At 49.4% G+C, this 18,073-nt stretch overlaps 1 protein-coding gene across 4 annotated transcripts; it reads left to right on the top strand.

Moving 5' to 3' along the window:
- Positions 1 to 808: 808 nt before the first annotated feature.
- KLF15 (KLF transcription factor 15) lies at positions 809 to 14,887 on the top strand. Of its 4 annotated transcripts, none has more exons than XM_075513915.1 (3): positions 809 to 942; positions 5,548 to 6,655; positions 12,847 to 14,887. In XM_075513915.1, the coding sequence occupies exons 2-3, from the start codon at positions 5,613 to 5,615 to the stop codon at positions 13,013 to 13,015; spliced, it is 1,212 nt and encodes a 403-aa protein (XP_075370030.1). In that variant the 5' UTR covers positions 809 to 942; positions 5,548 to 5,612; the 3' UTR covers positions 13,016 to 14,887. The 4 variants fall into 4 exon arrangements, with proteins under 4 accessions (XP_075370030.1, XP_075370027.1, XP_075370028.1 ...); XM_075513912.1 differs by lacking the exon at positions 809 to 942 and adding an exon at positions 4,255 to 4,411; XM_075513913.1 differs by lacking the exon at positions 809 to 942 and adding an exon at positions 4,259 to 4,407.
- Positions 14,888 to 18,073: the final 3,186 nt, after the last annotated feature.

Below are 18,073 nucleotides of genomic sequence, written 5' to 3' on the forward strand. Positions count from 1 at the left end.
GCACGCCTCTGGGGGCTTGCCCATTGTATCAGAAACAGTGTGGCCAGCAGGACTAGGGCAGTGATCGTGCCCCTGCACTGGGCACTGGTGAGGCCGCACCTCGAATGCTGTGTTCAGGTTTGGGCCCCTCACTCCCAGAGAGACATTGAGGGGCTGGAGCGTGTCCAGAGAAGGGCAACGGAGCTGGGGAAGGGTCTGGAGCACAAGGCTGATGGGGAGCGGCTGAGGGACCTGGGGTTGTTCAGCCTGGAGAAAAGGAGGCTGAGGGGAGACCTCATCGCTCTCTACAACTGCCTGAAAGGAGGCTGTAGAGAGGTGGGGTCGGTCTCTTCTCCCAGGTAACAAGAGATAGGACAAGAGGAAATGGCCTCAAGTTGCGCCAGGGGAGGTTTAGACTGGATATTGGGAAATTTTACTTCACTGAAGGGGTTATCGAGCATTGGAACCGGCTGCCCAGGGAAGGGGCCGAGTCCCATCCCTGGAGGTGTTTAAAAGCCGTTGGGATGAGGTGCTCAGGGACACGGTGTAGTGGTGGGCCGGGCAGCGCTGGGCTAACGGCTGGACTCGGAGATGTTAAAGGTCTCTTCCAACCCTTACGATCCCGCGGCTCTGTGATCCGCCGACCCTCGCGGGCACCGCCCCGGGGGCCGGGCCGGGCCGGGCCGGGCGGTGCCGCGGCTCCCATTGAGGCGGCGGCGGGCCGGCCCCCGCCCGGCGGGGCCAATGAGGGCGGCAGACGCGGTCGAGCCTCTCCCCGGCCTCCCCCGCCGCCGCCGGGCGCCCGGCCGTGCGGGATATAGTACTACGGGCGCGGGGCCACGCTCCGCAGCCGCGCAGCCGCCTCCCGGGGGAGCTGCGCCCGCCTTCCGCCGCTCCGCGCTGCCCTGCCCGCCGCCGGGGCTTCCTCCGGCTATCGTGTCGGTGTTGGCTCCCTCGAGTTTGGTTGGTTTAGCGCCGTCGTTATTTTTGCTTTTTATTTTTGTGGTTTGGGTTTTTTTTTTTTTTTTTTCATTTTCGTTGTTTTTGCATTCTTCTGATCGTTCGTGGCATTTTCTCCCCCCCTCCCTCCCCCCCCGCCCCGGCTTGCAGAGGAGTTCAGGTAAGGGTGTGCGAGGGGCGCGGAGCTTTGCGCGGGTGCGCGTCCCGCCAGCCGTGCCCCTGCGCCCCGTTGCCGCCGCACCGGTAGCCGGGGGGGCTGGTGGCGGTTGTGCCGCTGCTGCCCGGTCACGGGGCGGGGGGGGGGAAGGTTAAATCCTCCCCCCACCCCCGCAACCCCCCGGCCGTGCAGCAGGGGGGTGCCGGGCTGCGGCAGGGGTGGGGGCTGTTTGCAGGCTGGGGCTGCACCGTGCCAGGGTGTGACAGGCGGGGGGGGTCACTCCCGGTCATCGTGGCCAGGGGACCACGCCGGGGGAGGGGAGGGGAAGGGTGGGGAGCTCAGTCCCCTAAATCCTCCTGAAAAGGGATGGAGGGAGCAGGAAAACAATTAAAATAAATGAAAAAAAAAAAAACCCAAACAAAACAAAAAAACCACAAACCAAAAAACCAAACAAGCAAATGCTTTGCAGCCGTGGAAACCTGGCTGTGCTTGTGCTGGGGTGGGAGTTGTGGCCCCCCCGGCCCGCTCGCACTGCCCGGGCGGCTGATGCCGCCCCGTATTTCAGGGCAGCCCGGGGGCGCGGGGGGCAGCGCCCGCTGCAGATGAAGTGCTTCCTCTTGAGGATGCCAAAGTTTGGGGGTGAAGGGGGGGCGTAATTTCCAGAAAATAAGGCTTTGGGAACGTTTCTGCAGCTTCCCAAAGGTGGTGGGGTTGGAAAAAAAACAAAACAACCAAATGGGGAGACCCTAAACAAGCCCCTCTCTTCCCCCCCCGTGTCCGGGGAGCAGCGCAGCCACCTTGCAGAAGGGATGAGAGCGAATGGGTTTCCTCCTGGCTCTTGGCTTTTTAAAATTATTATTATTAATTTTTAGGGGTTTTTTCCCCTATGCGTGTCTATTTTAATTTCTTAGAAATGCTGGGCCTGGTTCACCGCCTGGTTTATGGCTCTGTGGAGCAGGAGTTAGCCTGAACAGATTTAAAATCTTCTAGGGAACAAGAGAAAACCCTAAAGAGATTAGTCCTAGACTAGAAAAAGCTGTAGCAGTATACATAGGAAATAACTGTCAGCGTGTCTGAGCCCGTATACCGCTGTGTGATCAGTTGTGCTGGGCTGACCGTCCCGAAATGACAGGCTGGGAAATATGTCCCCGTGTTTCAGCAAGTTCCCGGGACTTAACATTTTAATGTTACTCAGAGTCAGAATATGCCTTCTCTGGTTTTGGGGGATTTTTGCTGTTGTTGTTGTTGGGGTTTTTTGTTTTTTTTTTTTTAAGCTGGGGATTAGACGGACAGGTTTTAAACAGAACAACATGTTTCTGGCAGAAAGGACATCATAACAACCCAGGGAACTCTTAAAAGTTGGAGACGGTCGCGCTGCCATGTGCTGTCGAGCAGCTGCTGTATTTCACTCCAGAAGCGGCTGGTTTTCAGTGGCTCGGGCACTGAGGTCCCTCTATAGGTGCTTACATTTCTAACGTGTTTTCAGGGCTCCGAGAGATGGAAGTGCTTTATGTAAACAGCATCATTAGTTTTCATAGCTTGTGTAGCCCTGCCTTTTTTTGGTTTTGTTTTTTAATCTTCAGGGTTTGGCTGTGTCTTCAGGCAAAGTAGGGATGAAAGCCTTCTGGATGTTAGTCTGGCCTTTAGGATAAAATATAGCCCGGGCCCGATCCTGCATTCCAGGCATTCCCCAAAATCTTCTTGGCTGCTCTGCAAGTTTTGAGTGCACAGAAAGCAGATCTGGCCCACAGAAAGCAGATCTGGCCCGTACCGTGCCTGGATCTATTTGCCTCTGACAGTCCCCTGTCTTAAAATGACTCTGGTTACACCAAGTGACATTGCTCCTTGTCAAAGAGAGGGGGAAATGAGCGTGCTGGCTGTTTTCCGCTGAGGTACGTTGCTCACAGCAGTTGCTAGGGGTTTGTTGGGGTTTTTTTTTCCCTTCCTTTCAGCCCTTATTCAAATTAGGGTTTAGTTCTTTTCCCAGTGAAATATAAGGATATTTTGATATGTGGCTTCCTAGTTCTCGCAGGCATTTAAAGAAAACCTGAACTGTTTTTTTAAAAACAAACAAACAAACAAACAACTTTACCGACTGCTTTTGGTGCACGCTCTTTCCCCACACGCACAGAGCACGCCAGCTTTTCTTAGAAAAAAAAACCCCACCACGTTGCCGTCCAGATTTCACTCACAGCACCGCTCTTCAGAAGTTCAAGCTGGAACAATGCAGACACAGGAGGGAGGATCTGAGGGCAAGTCCTCCTTTCTGCCCCACATTTCACAAGGCAGTCGCCGGGTTTTGGTGCAAGATAAAAACAAGCTGCTTGGGTGAATTCTTACTGGAAGCCGGTGAATTCTTACTGGAAGCCAATACAAAATTCTCAGAAGCAGGTTGTGTTTTCCGTTTCAAAACTGGGAATAGCTCAGTTCTGGGGCTTCTGCTGGAGGAACTTGCTGTCAACGCAGAGATTTAAAAAAAAAAAAAAAAGTCCTGTGTGTTAGAAATAGTTTGGCTGTTCTGACTCTTCACTTTTACTATAAGAAATGATTATAGGCTAAGGTCACAAAACAGAGCCACTAACCTCTGTTTGAACTTCCTCGTGTTCGGCACATGTGGGTATTTCATTATCTGTTCAGAGGCATAGCTGACTGACAGGCCACGCATACCAGGAAAATGTGCAATCTTACTTTTAAGCCTTTCTTTCAACCTGCCCCTACTTCCTCCATGTGCGTAAGAAGGAGGAAGCTGTATCTTTAAGAAATATGGGTTTTTTTTCCCGTTTCCTGTGAAATATTAATAGATGCTGCCAATGGGATGGAGCTCTTTAAGGGTGTTGTGTAAAATACCTCGCTCTGCGTTCGCTGCAGCACTGAGCACATAGACGCCTTTTGATTTTTCTCCAGAGAAGGCAAAGACAGGGCAAATTTTGGAGAGCAGGCAGCAAGGATGCTCTGCGATAGCCGTAACAACCATCCCCTTCCCTGCACAAAACTGGGAGCTATTGACTATTCATGGCAAAGCGTCCAAAGCGCAGCGGCAGAGCCTGTGGAAAATGACAGCGTGTAACAAGATTGACTGGCATTTCCTTCACGCTGGGTCACATGCCTCCCAATTCACACACACACAAAACCTCATAGGCTGATCAAATGACTTCTATCTCTGCAGTCCACATACCTTCCACAGAAAGAGTTGTTTTATTATGTACATACACAGCTCTGTTTTCAATCAGTCACCTTGAGCGAATGACTGAGGGCCAGTGTTTGCTCCGTCCGGAGGTCTCTGCGTTTGCTCTCTAAGAGGCATAGTCTCCGTCCGTAAGCAATTTTTTTTTTTTTTTTTTTTCCTCTGGGGCGGGGGGGGGGGGAACCAAATACGCAGATGCCCCTCCTGCCTTCCCCTCCCCAGAAACCTTTCTAGGAAGTTTGCTTGGCTTAGCCGGGGAAGTGCAGAACAGCCGCCGCTGTCGGCGAGCGTTGTGGAGGGCTGTGCTAGGAAGGATGGATTTTGCCCTTGTGCCTCCGTGGGGTTGCAGCGGGATTATGGCTCACGTGAGTAGGGGCTTGCGGGATGCTGCCCGCTCGTCGCCTCGACACGGGGGAGAAATCGGGAACGTGGCTGCCCGCCGTGGGTCGCGGCAGATTGAGATGCCGGGGGTCCGTACGAGCCCTCCCAGTTTAGCAACTGGCAGGAGGTTCAGATCACCTCGACCTCCATAGGCGGAGAGAGAGGAGTATGGAGCGACGAGGTGAAACCAGCCACCAGCTGGCTTGCCAGGACATGGTAATTAGCTCAGCACAGTGCCAGCCTTATTAAGGGCAGTGCAGGTGATGATGACGTTGGCACACTGATTCATTACATCTGGAGGGGAAAATCCGCCTAGTAAATGCTGAAGCACAGTAAATATTTTTGGCTCCTGACAGATTGATCCTTGCATTATGCTGATTAGCCTATATTTGTGGAACTGAGGAAGTTAAAAATAAGGTTGGTGGAAAGCTACAAGATAAGGAAAGGATTTGCATTTTATGGCCACCAGCAATAAACTTATTTTTTTATTTGTTTTTTCGGGTGGTAAAAATTTCAACACTTTATTTTTTCTCCCCATTCCCTTCTTTGGCTCTAGGTTTCACTGTTAGGTGAAAGCCCATTATTTATTTTCTCTTGCCAGTAATATTCTGGAAGGGAGCTGTAAATCTAGAGCACACACAGTTGGGAAATGATTTCTGAAAGCATTCTTTTGCAAATACGTGGTGCAATCCTGCAAAATGCTTCGGCCCTGACAGTCCTTAGGGTGGTGGTACAAACATATCAAAGCATGTAGCAGCATGTGTACTCAGGGAGACTGGATGCTTTGGACTTTCCTGTGAGCTAGAGGGCTTTACAAGCTTTAGTTTATGGAGATAAATGATTAAACCAACTTCTGACTGTTGCTGTTTTGTTTTCCTACGCTCAGGCTCTCACCTGAACTTTCGCCGCCTGGTATATGCTGTTGGGATATCCATAAGAGATCGCCCAGGAATGGTGGATCACTTGCTGCCTACTGATGAATCCTTTTCATCTACAAGATCTTCTCTTGGATACTTTGGGGACATGACAGCAGGGGTGAGGTCCTACCAAATGCTGCCCTCTCCCCTGTCGGAAGATGACAGCGACTCGTCCAGCTTTTGTTCTTGTTCCAGCCCTGATTCCCAGGTTCTCAGCTCCAGCTATGGCAGCACGTCCAGTGTGGAAAGTCAAGACAGTATCTTAGACTACTTATTGTCCCAGGCATCTTTGGGGAACACCGCTGCGTCATGGTGGGACAAAAGGAGACTTCAGCCGATAGTGAAAGAGGAGTACTTTAGGTTGCCTGAATTTGCCGTGGATATGGAAGACTCAGGACCATTTCAGCCCACACTTGAGGAAATTGAGGAATTTCTGGAGGAGAACATGGAGCTGGAGCTCAAAGAAAGACCTAAAAGTGAGACCAAGGACTTAAGAGCTTGCAGCCAAGTTTCTGTTGCTTCGCTACAGCAAAAAGACCATATGTTACCCAGCGCTAGTTTAAAAGAGAGTAAAAATGAACAGTTGAGCAGCTCAACGGAAGGTGGCCAAGCTTCAAATGGAGGAATGTCCCTGGAGAATGGGATACCAGTTATGCTCCAAATTCAGCCTGTACAGATCAAACAGGAGTCCAACACGAGCCCCAGTTCCCAAGGACCAGCACAAGAGAACATTAAAATTGCACAGCTCCTAGTCAACATCCAAGGACAGACATTCGCCCTTGTGCCTCAGATAGTTCAGTCGTCCAATTTGAACTTGTCCTCTAAATTTGTCCGCATTGCTCCCGTCCCCATCGCCGCCAAGCCAATTGGGCCAGGAGGCATGATCCAGGGTCAGACGGGAATCATCATGGGTCAGAAATTTCAAAAGAACCCTGCAGCAGAACTCATTAAAATGCACAAATGTTCTTTTCCTGGTTGTACCAAGATGTACACGAAAAGCAGCCATTTGAAAGCCCACCTGAGGAGGCATACGGGAGAAAAGCCTTTTGCATGCACGTGGCCGGGTTGCGGATGGAGGTTAGTATTGGGGTGCAGCGCTGTCCTATCCCCCTTCCCTTTTTTGCTCACTTGACCTAACTTGCCGAGCAAGTAGGTTTGCACTCTGATTTATAAACCGTTTCTGTTCCCAAAACTTGTTCAGTTGGTTTGAGAAGTAAGTCCTTTTTCTTCCTGTTAGGTAATCCAGGGACTCTGATAAATTAAATAGCAGAGCATCACCTGCTGGCACCAGCTGTTGAAGTGTCTTAAAACAATAAAAGTAGGCCATTGTAATTTGTATTTCATTCCAAGAGGGTCAGATTAAGCTTGTTACCGCAGGCAGTACCTTGCGTTCACATCGGTCTGGTTGCAACACAGCAGCTGCAGCAGATGCTGGGCTGGTACCAGCCGAGGGCTGGAAGTGAACTGGATGGTCTAGGGCAGAATCGCTGTGCGTGGCCGTGTGTGGCTCCAACTGCACGGGGCTAAACGTGATCACGGAAGGGCTGTGAGAAGCGAGGCTGTGTAAGGGCTGTGTGGTTAAGAGGAGCAGTATTCTGTGCAGTTTCATAGAAAATGCACTCCATCCCACTCCTTCTGGAAATGCTGGCAGTGACACTCTGGCACGCTCTGGGTTTTATTCTCTGCATTGACTCAGAAAAATGCGTGGGTGCCACTCAAAGTTGCAAAAAGCTGTCAGATGTAACAACATAACCAGAAGGCTGAGGTGGAGTTAAGCATTGCTTGAATGGAAGATTGCAGGTTTGATTGAGCAAAACATTTCGCAGAGGGTATCTCTTGATTTTTTTTTTTTTTAATTTATTTTTTATTTTTAGTACTGGTTGAAAAATTACAACTTTGTTGAAAAAGTCAACTTTTTACTTTAAGGAAACTTTGACGGAAGCCTTCCTCCCTCTTTCCAATTAGTTGTATTATAGCCTGCCTGCTGGCAAGTGTTAATATACAGCACCACAAATTACGATGGCAGAAAACAAAAATCTTAACTCCCTTGTATTAAATGAAACCGGGTTTCTTTCAAAGACTGTCCTGCAGAGCTTCAGCGAGCAATGTCTAATGAGGAAATGGGTTGTGATCATGGGGAACAGGCGAGGTAAAAAGTAACAGGAGAGGGTTGTGTAAAAATGCAAGTATGTGAGACATGCAGCAGTTAGAGATTGGCTTGAGGGAAAAGGTCAGAATGGGGCTGAATCCTCTGCTCCCCAACTGGACCGGTTTGAAGTTTGCCTCTTGGCAGGACTGAGGAGATCCACGCGCTTAATTTCTTTGGTGATTTTCTTTCCCGTTTCGGTTTATGGTGGCTCTACAAACTGGTGGTGATTTTCTTTCCTTTTGTACTGGTGGCACTTCTCATGAGCCAGGCTCAGCGGCTCGCTGCTCAGGATGCACTGAAATTAAAGCCACGTTATTTAGCTGCTTGGTCCCATAAGCCGCAGGCTGGTTTGCTCCTGACCTGCAGTAGAGGCACTCGCTCCTTTTTATTTGGTTGCCAGAGTACGTGCATGCAGGCAGCAGATGTGCCTCCTGCCTGTGAACGTGCCTGTGGGTGTCGTGTTGGCTTTCCTTGCGCTGGGATGTGAGCAAAACTCTCGTTTTTGTGACAAACGCGTGTGGCACGTGAGGGTTTGTCTGATCCACGCAGAGATTTATACCAACGCTCCCAGTGACTTTTGTGGCTCGAGATCAGGAGCCTGAAGCGTTGCCTGTGGGTGACCTCCAGCTCTGTCTTATTACAGAGCTGGCGTTTCCCAGGCTGCAAAACCAAGGGGAACATTTAGGAAAAATATTGAGTGGTAAGGGATGGAGATTGAATTTACAGCAGGGTGCCTGCCTTCTCCCAGCGTTACAGCAAACGGTGTGGATCAAAAGCAGGGTGCAGGTGTAAGGTGGGCCAAAAGAAGTGCAGGTCCCACAACCAGGAGCACCCTGAACTTTCAGCCAGCCACAACTTTTTCAAGATGAGGAGCCCAACAGGGATGAGAAATTAATCACCTTAGCTATGAGGAACGTGTGCCTTGTCCACAAACAGCTGCTGGAAGGGCTTTTCGACCTCTCTATTGCTGTTTGCCTTGTTGCATTTCACAGCCCAGGCTGCCCCAATGCCCAACACCCCCAAACTTTGGAAGGGCTCTGCTCCGAGGAGGAAGGTTTATAGCCTGCAGGAGAGGCAGCGCTTGGGGAGCTGCTTCCTGCGCTCGCAGCGATCCGTAGCACCGGCCTGAGGTTCCTGCACATCCCCTGCACGCTGCTCACACATCAAAGGCCAGACCCAATTGAGCACTGAATTACTCAGTCCCCTTTCATCAATAAAGTGTGTTTACCTTTTCCAGAAGTTCGGTGAGAGCTGTGATCTCACATGACTTAAGTCAAATGCATCTGGACTCTCTGTTTGCTCCCAGTTTTACATAATCTCAAATGAATTTAAGCACTAAAACAGTGCTGGGCTCTGCTTTCCCCCTCCTTTCCCTGCATTCTTGTGCTTGTGTATTTATTTTTTCACCGAAGACACTTAAGATCTGACCTCACTGAAGACAGTAATTTCAAAAACAAAACAAAGTGTTGCCTAGCACAAAGTGGCTGAGCTGTGGCAGGTTCAAGCTTTCCCAGCTCTCTGGGCAGCCCCGCTATGGTGAAGTTGCACGCTTTAAATGCACCGAGGTAGGGGGGTGTGCACAGCAAACCCTTTTGCTAACCCCTAGGACAGCGGGAGAGCCCCAAGCACCTCCCTGGAGGAGGCTGAACCCTGCTTGCTTGTGCCCTTCCTTGGCACAGGGCGAGAGCTGTTTTCGGCAGGCTGCAGAGAGGCGTTCATAAGCGGCCGGTGACCCGTTGCGTTCAATACCCCGCTGTACCGGTCAGCGCGCTGATCCGTGTCGTGCCAGCTTATACCTTTGGCACACGGCAGCCTCTGGTTAGCACTGCTCCTGAGACGGCCCCGACCAAAAAGCTGGGCTGTAGCGTGGGCCGGTGCCCAGCAGCCGTGTTATGGCACGGAGCAGGAGAAGCTCTCGCTTTCCCTCCCCTGGTGCGGCAGCATACAAAGCTGCGGTTGTTGTAAGGCCCGGGGGATTAGGCAGTCGCGTTTAAATGCCCTGCCGCATCTTCTGGCTGGAGGCTCTTCCCCGCAGCCGGCTCTGCAGGTGACAGCGTGCAATACAAGCTCTGCCTGGTTTGGTAGGGAGGGTTTAAAGGCTTGTAATGCGTGTGGCCGGGAGCCTGGATGGGACTGGGCGAGCGTGGGGAGGACCACGCGTGGGACGGGTCAGGGCAGGCGTCTCGCATTGGCCTTTTTTGCTGGTGCTGTGCAAAGGGGTCTGCGGGTGCGCAGGAGGTGTGCTGGTTTACCGTGGTGGTGCTTTGGGGATGGGCAGGATGAATCTAGAGCCTCTGCGGAGGAGTCAGTCAGTCTCCGTGACTGGTGGCCGTGGTAGGGACCGTGGAGTACCAGGCTGAAGCTATTGACCTTTCTTGCCCTGTGAGCCACATAGCAATGTCTTCATATGGCCAGGAGACACAGGCCACGTCCTACACGTCAGGGAGCTCTAGGATTTGACTTCAAGGGAAATGTAGTTTAGGTCCTTTGGGGTTCCACCAGACAGAAGGATGAAGGAAACTCTTCTAGTTGCTGTGGGATTGCCCAGATCCCTCCACCTTTCTTTTGAAGGAGGAATCCTGGACATGGCAGTGACTTGGCAAGTGAGGTGTTCCTTGGGGGTACCTTTTTTTGGTTTGAATCTGGCATTCCGCTGGGGATTATTTGCAGTTTTCTTGTGGTGATCTCCATGCCAGAACGTGCTGCAAATATCATTTCACTGCAGAGCCAGGCCACCAGATCCTCCCGGCTTCCTTGTCCTAACCTTTGCGTTGTTTTTTTGTAAACACACCGACAGCTCGAGGTTTATTTCTGTGGGCTCTGTAAGTCGATCTTTCCGTGACTGCTGGGGAACAGTATTGCAACATTCCTGCCTCTTCAGCTAAGGACATGGTTATGAGGCAGAGTGTATTTTTGTCGGATGAACTCATCCCAGCTCCCAGGGTATGAGCGGAGCTGCTTATTCCTGACATGCGCCTCTTTCTCCCCCACCATCCATGCAATTCCCATTGAAATGCACTTGCGGAGCTCTTGTGCAGGATTAGCCATGTGCTACTGCGCTTCTGTTGCAGATGGTGACCTTAATGGCCAAGGGCATGGGACAAGGCAACCCGGCCACATCTGGCTTTACTCCTTTGGGTGATAAGCCTGTATATAAGTGGACGGCTCTTTGCAAAGACGCTTCTCCCTCTCTGCTCCCTCTTTTCCCTGGATGTGGTTGCCACCACTGGCATCAGGTCCGTTCCTTGTCCATCACTGAGTCCCACAGTCTACACAGGCAACATCCTGCCCTCTCCAGAAAGATGCTTAGTCCCACTCATCTGCAGCTCTACAAGAGCATCCCTCCAGGGATGCAGCACTGGGACTAGCTCACTGCTAAGGACTCAGGGGAAAGCCCCGGCCCTGCTGCTCCCAGGTCCGGACTGTGGTTTTGGGAAGCCATGGCTGGAAGGAGCAGGGGTACTAGGGAAGGCAAACGTGCAAGTACTAGGGGTGAAGAGAAACCTCTGTCGTAGCCTTTATGAAGAAGATACGTCCCAGACAAGGAACAGGTTGATGGCTCCATTAGGACATCTGCCTGTTGCTCTTAATGGCGAATTTGACTCTTTCACCATGGGGATACCAAAGCAAGGAAAGGGAGAAAAGCAAGAGAATGGGTGAAGGAATCTCCTAGAAATGGCCCTGGGAGAGATGTGTCCCCGCCATACCTTACCCGCGGTGAGTATCTGCGTCTGCTTTGTGCTGGCTGAACGCTCTCTGGGTAGCACCACCGGACTGAAGAGCTGCGGGAACTAAGGAAACCATTCCCAGCTTTCCCAGTGCCTGCGCCTTGTTCCTCAACTGGCGGCAGGAGATCAGAGCTAATTAAAACCTTCATGTGGAAACTTATTTTTCTTGTGTGCAGGACTTACTCATAGGTGCCCAGCCGTCCTGTTTTCCCCCTTTCATAAAAATAGTGTATTCACTCTGTTGGTGATGTGATATTTTGCCCCAGAAGGGCACATTTTTCTACATGTTCTTTCCCCCATTTATTCAGCTAGTGCCCATGACTTCATTTATTTATTGTAAATAAACAGCTGATACCATTTCTTGCAAGCTCTCTTTCTGTGCCGCTCTTTGTTACTGTTCTGGCAACAAAACACTTAATTGCCCTTTGTCAGGCAGCAAATTTTTTGTACCCATCTGGACAGGGCTGTTTTAGTGTGACATTATTAATTAACCCTGTGGCTCCCAGTCATGTCCCAGCTGGAAATAGAGCCAGCCACGCTGTTAAGACCAAAGGATTAGCTGATTTGAGTTCAGTAAAGCCTGTGGGATTCACGGTGGCTATTTGGGGATTTTTCTGTGGAGATGGAAGGTGGGAAATATCTAAAATTGAAATGACTCTGGGAGACAATTTTGGTAATTAAAGGCTCAATCTTGATTTCAATTTACCCATGAAGTAACTAAGCTAATGGCCATTGGAGCCCACCTGGATTTCAGCTGTTATGATGTTGAGCATCTCTGGTACTGAGATGTTAATGACTCTTTATTTAGCCTGCGGGAGCACGTACAAAAGCCAATTTTTCAGCTGGATCTGATAAGCCATGTAGCTTCTGGGTAGCTATGTCCGGCTGTTATCTGGGGTCCATCTCAAACTAGGTGCAATTACTGGATGTCCGTTGTGCTCGTGTCAGTGGGAGCTTGGAGCAGACCTCACCTGCGGGACGTTGGTGGTTGTCTCTGCTCGAGAAGGGTCCGTGCTTGGATTTGCAGGAGAGAGATTGCAGGACAGGCTTTGAAGGGGACTGGCAGACGGATCAAGAGCAGCGCTGTTTTTGTTGAGCTGTATCCATGTAATTGGGTTTAGGGCAAGGTTGGTACAAACGTTGCCTCCACGCATTGCTCTGAGTCCAGAGTTGACATGGGACAAGGTGGATAATTGTGTGTTTCCGTCACTGCTGCCGACTGCCGGTTGGGACCAGACTGGCCCTGTTGTGTGTCCCTTTCAGTTCGCGTGTTCGGGCTTTGCCGCAAACGGAGTCTCCCAGTGGCCTGAGGGGACTTTTTTTTTTTCCGCTGTGGCAGACGTAGCAATGTAAAAAACCATTTATATGAAAAGGCTTCTCTTCTCTTGCAGGTTCTCCAGGTCAGATGAGCTGTCCCGGCACAGGCGCTCCCACTCGGGGGTGAAACCCTATCAGTGTCCCGTCTGCGAGAAGAAGTTCGCTCGAAGCGACCACTTGTCCAAACATGTCAAGGTGCATCGGTTCCCACGAAGCAACCGCTCCGTCCGCTCCGTGAACTGATTGGTCCCGCTTTCCCCTTCCCACCCAGCCATCCTACAACAGCCGATGACAGCACTTTGCTCACTATATTTCTAGTGATAATTTATTTGTCTCCACAGAACAGTCAATGCTGTTACTTGATACCACCATGTCTGAGTGTCCCATGTCCTTTAAAGATGATTTGAGAATGAAGTTCTTTTTGGGTTGGGGAGGGGGGTGCTTCTTCCTTTTTGTCTTTTTTTTTTTTTTTTTTTTTTTAAGGACGTTATTTTCCTTTCCTTCTATCTTTCCCTCCTTTGCTGCTGCTGCTTTTTTAAATTACAGTGTTTTATTTTTAGCTGTTTTCTGCTGCACAGGAAAATGTAAGAGTTGCTTGCTGCTAGTTAATTATAGCCCTGGCATTCCTGAGGGCTTTGCTCATGTACAGGCCATTCATTGTGAGTTTTTATTAAGCTGCTCTATTTGTCCAGTTTGGAAACAGCAAATTCCTTTTGAAATGAAAACAACTCCTTTGTTTTTGGGTCGCCTGAGCCAAGGATTTGTAGGGGCTGGCCATAGGAGGAGGAACAGTGGGAGTCAGGGACAGGGGGGCAAGGCATGGAGAGCGCTGGAATGCGCCTCTGCGCCTCTCTCATTTCTCCGGCTCTCATTTACCTTTTCCTTGGCTAGGGCTATATATAAATTTATGTATATATATTCATACATACATATATATATATATATATATATATTTAAGCAAAGGCATATCCCAAGCAAACCCAGAAGCTCAGGCTGGATGAAATGGCTTGGAGTGGAGCCTTTTGGTGTGGCTGAGCGCGTACTGTGTGCATGCTTCTCCTGTCCTGTGCTGCCGTGGGGGTGAAAGGATGCTCATGCGTCAAAGGAAACGCTGCTTTCCTTTGACTCTGGTTTGCAGCATCCACTGTCTTTAGCAGAAGAACTGTCGTCTAGCACATAAAGCAGCAGGAAGCCATTTGTGAGAACGGCTGAGCTCTGTTCCCCTCTCTGCTCCTGTCCTCTTGTGTCATCTTGGGGGAGAAACCAGAGCGCCAGCCCCGGAGGTGCCCGGTGGTCCTGGTGAGCACCGGGCATCCTGAGCATCCATCGCGAGTCAACGCCTCGCCGGTTGGAGCTAAGTCGCTGTTTGTCTGCTGGCTGGCGGGGTCTTGTAGGATGTACCTGTACCCAGGGGAGGGTGGGAGGCATCGTGGCCGGGTGGGACAGCACCGTGAGATCTTCTGTCCAAGGGTGGTCTTCAGTGCTAATCCTCTCCTTACCGACAGCCATGTCAGAGCTCCATGCAGCTGGGGCGGGCGAATGGGTGAGAACAGTAGCCAAGAGAAACAAATCTGTGTGGTAGCTGGCTAAGAAGGGAATTTAAACAAATAATCAGATGGTAGCAGGCAAGTGATTTTGTGTTTCTTCTTGTTTTGCTTTTCCTTTTGAACTCTGGCGATTGTAAGAAGCTATAGAAGAAAATAGAATTCAGTAATTAGGAACGATTTTATAATGGATGTTGCATTTCCTTTCCATTCGCAGACGGCATCTGTTTGTCTTTTTGTTGGCAAAATGGGAAATAGGAAACTGCGATTCTAGCGCTAGGCAGAGCAGGAGCCCGCGCTGTGCAAGAACAGTAGGTCTAGCTAAAGCGAATGCATTCCTTTTGTCCTCTAGAAATTAATATAAATGAACTATCATCTATTGACTGGTTTATATCACATCCTATGAATGTATGTAAATAAAACTGTACATAGACGCATATCTATATAAAATATCTTTTAATAACGTATCAAAATTTGTGTAAATTGGAAAAAAAAAACCTATAAAGCCAGTGTACATAAGTTACAATTCTGTATATTTTCTTTTGTTCTTCATAAAAATATATTTACTTTGACAATAAAATGAAAATGGAAATTTTAAATCCCTTCTTGAAATTATTATTCATTAATTTCCTTTGTAGCCAACTCTGTAATCAGGACAACAGCGCTTGAAATTTTGATTCACCTGGATGTAACTTTTCAGGTGCTGGGTAACAGGGAAATGATGGAACAGATCTGAAGTTGTCTTCAGAAGTTTTTCTCATCTCAAAGTTCTTGGGAGGCGCGAGATGTTTCAGCTCGCCCTTCGCCGGAGCCCTCACGCCTCGCCTGGCAGCCGCGCTGGGACCCAAATGCCTTCTGTGGTTTCTGACTGCTGTGGAACAGGTCTGCAGCTGCAGTAAAACTGTGGTTAATAAATTAGAGCAAGCAGGTTTTGAGGAAATTCAAGCTCTAGTGGTTAGTGTGAAGGAGGAAGGGCTTCAGAGTCTGCTTGAAACTGTGACGGTGACTCACTGTGTGACCCAGGACAAAGGACTCAATTGCCATGTGCCACAGTTCCATTTCTTGTAAAATGGGGATGATAATGCATCATAGTGATACTGTGGGACTTAATTTACGTTTGTGTGATCCTTGGATGGAAGGAGCAAACAATAAGACCAGTAGTCACAGGATTAGATTGTGAAAGAAAGGCTCGGCATGGTGGAGGTCTTGGTGCCAAGGCGCTTCAGTTGGCTCTTCTGTAAATCCCACGTCTGAAAGAGTGATGTGAAGGATCTGTGGTACGAAGCATGCCTCAGGCCTGAGGAGAAGACGCCCTGTTCTGCAACAACCATTGCTTCCCATTCATAACAACAGGGGCATGAACATGATGCTCTTGTGACCTGCAAGCCAGGACATCTCTTGCACTGTGCTTTTGGTTGCTTGGCCTCCGCTGGAAGAAGAAACCAGCAACGTTACTGGTGTTAAAATCACTTCTTAGTCTCCATGGGAGCAATGGTGCAGTGGGTCCCGATCTTCTCCTAGCAAGAATCACTCTGAGACTAATGGGCGCTTAGGGATTAAAGTCTCTCCCTGAAGAACAGCCACCCAAAAACGCCAGCTGATGAGCCAGGGCTCTCCAGACCCCTGATTATTTTTCCCAGAGAACACCTATGAGTCTGGCAAGAGGACCGAAGGATGAGGCAGAGTAAGTTTTGTTCACTCCAGGTTGTTGTTACCTCCTGAGATGTAGCCTGAAGACCAGAGTCCTAAGGACAGCTGTTTTAAGAGTGCTAGTTGCGTACACGCTTTAATTAGCAAGCCTGCACCAAGAGGATCTCCGATTCCCTTCTGTTCTCACCCTATCGACATCGTGCATTAAACCAGCTGCTTTATTTTAACCAGCGTCTCAGTCTCCTCCCCATCTCATCTGGAGTTCTGATATTGCTGTAACGTTGGGCAATTCACCCTGCAAGACACTCGGGGCAGAAGTTGTTATTTTCCTGCAAGAGGCAATACTTAAAGCTGAAGTGGAGTAATGCAAAATACCTGCTGTTGGAGCACAGCAGCGCAGAAATCTAAGATCTAAGCTATGTTTTAGCCTGGAATATTTTCCATGAAACACTTATTCTCTCTTTCTTTTTTCTTTTTTTTTTTTTTTTCTTTTTTCTTTTCTGTTTTAAGTACGGTTTCTGAGTGTGGATTGTGTGGGGTTTTCTGCCTAATACCTGTAAGGAAATTTAAGTTTGAGTAAAAGTTGCAACATTTTGCTCAAAAAAGTAGGGCCGTGTTTGCTGTGAAAGGAGAGTTAGTTCTGCATGAAAATTAATGACGTTTTCAGAGGTTTGTCACAAAAAGGTAGAAATTTCCAAAAGAGCTTTTGATGTTTGTTTTATGTGGAATTACTGGCCTGCTTGGGCCTTGCTGATTCATGAAAAATGTGGCGTTGCCTTAAGCCTGATTACTCTTTACCCACCTGAAGATAAATATATATTTAAGTGCTTTGATGCCACAACTGTAGGTAAGTTTATGATGTCCCTGCTTCAGCAACTCTGCACGGCAAAGCACAGCATGGCATCGTTACACATATGCCGAAGTCTCATTGACTTAAAACATCTAGAATTGGGTTTCTGAGCCGTGAATGGACACGCGTGCAGTGTTAGAGCCTTCACATAATGATCGTGATTTGGTTCCTAACACTTGCGAGATCTCTGTATGTTTCTAAAAGGTTTTACTGGCAATTTCTGGCTGTTTATATAGTCTCCTCCTCAGAGCTAGTGGTGAGGGAATAGCGTTATGAGAGGTGAGGAGCCGTCAGCTGGGAAGGTTGTACTCGCAGTAAGGAATAAGCATAAGGAATAAGAGTAAAGTGGTATTTCTGTAAGGTGACCTGACTTCTGTGACCCATGGCTAAACACTGAGCAGTGGAGTGATGTGTCCGAGACCGCAGAGAAATGCAGAGGGGAAATGGGAACAGAACCAAGAAGTCCCAAATCTCCTTTGCCCCAGACAGTGGCACGGACCACACGTCAATAACACACAGCGGGTTATAGAAAGCAAGGAGTAATAGGACACGTAAGTGAGACATCAGATAAGCAAAGAAAGGTAAAGGCGGGGCATGAGATAAAGTCAGGCTGCACTGATAACGTCTACTTTTGGAAAGGATGCCAAGGAGAGAGGAACGAGACCTCACTTGCTGGTGTGTTGCACTTGGGAGTCAGCAAGGTAAAACTCTCAGAAGGGTCCTTCTCCCCTGCCCTGTGTATGTGGGGGCTTTTTCCCTGGCAGTTTTGGGGGGAGCTCAGGGAGCTGCACCCCTATGGAAAGCGAACCAGCCCATCGAGCAGGGTGGTGTGATGAAAGGTGGCAAATCTGGCTCCCTGGAGGAGTGCTTGGGTTTAGACCCTGCGATGTTTCCAACAGTCCCCTGCTTCCCACCCTCCCCGGGGGGCTGTTCCACTGAAATCCTTGTGCCGGGAGCCTTCTCCTTGTCTAAATGGCCACTATACATTTAATCCAAACAACCAGGTGACTCTAGCACAAAGCCAGTGGCAATAAGCCAGCGTTAATGATTACCCTGGGTCCCTTATGTAAGCCTGGATGTGCTGTACCACGGGCTCTCGACTCGGACCTGCCCTCCCCATCTGGGAGAAATACCAAGGGGCTGCCAACACACATAGAAAGCTCTTTGGAGCCAGCTAGGCTTTTCCTTTTCCCCTTTTGACAGCACCTATGAAACCCGTTATTCACTCAGTTCAGCGATTGCCATGCTTTGCTTGCT

The sequence above is a fragment of the Mycteria americana genome, chromosome 11, assembly GCF_035582795.1.
Source record: "Mycteria americana isolate JAX WOST 10 ecotype Jacksonville Zoo and Gardens chromosome 11, USCA_MyAme_1.0, whole genome shotgun sequence".
NCBI classification, from domain to species: domain Eukaryota; kingdom Metazoa; phylum Chordata; class Aves; order Ciconiiformes; family Ciconiidae; genus Mycteria; species Mycteria americana.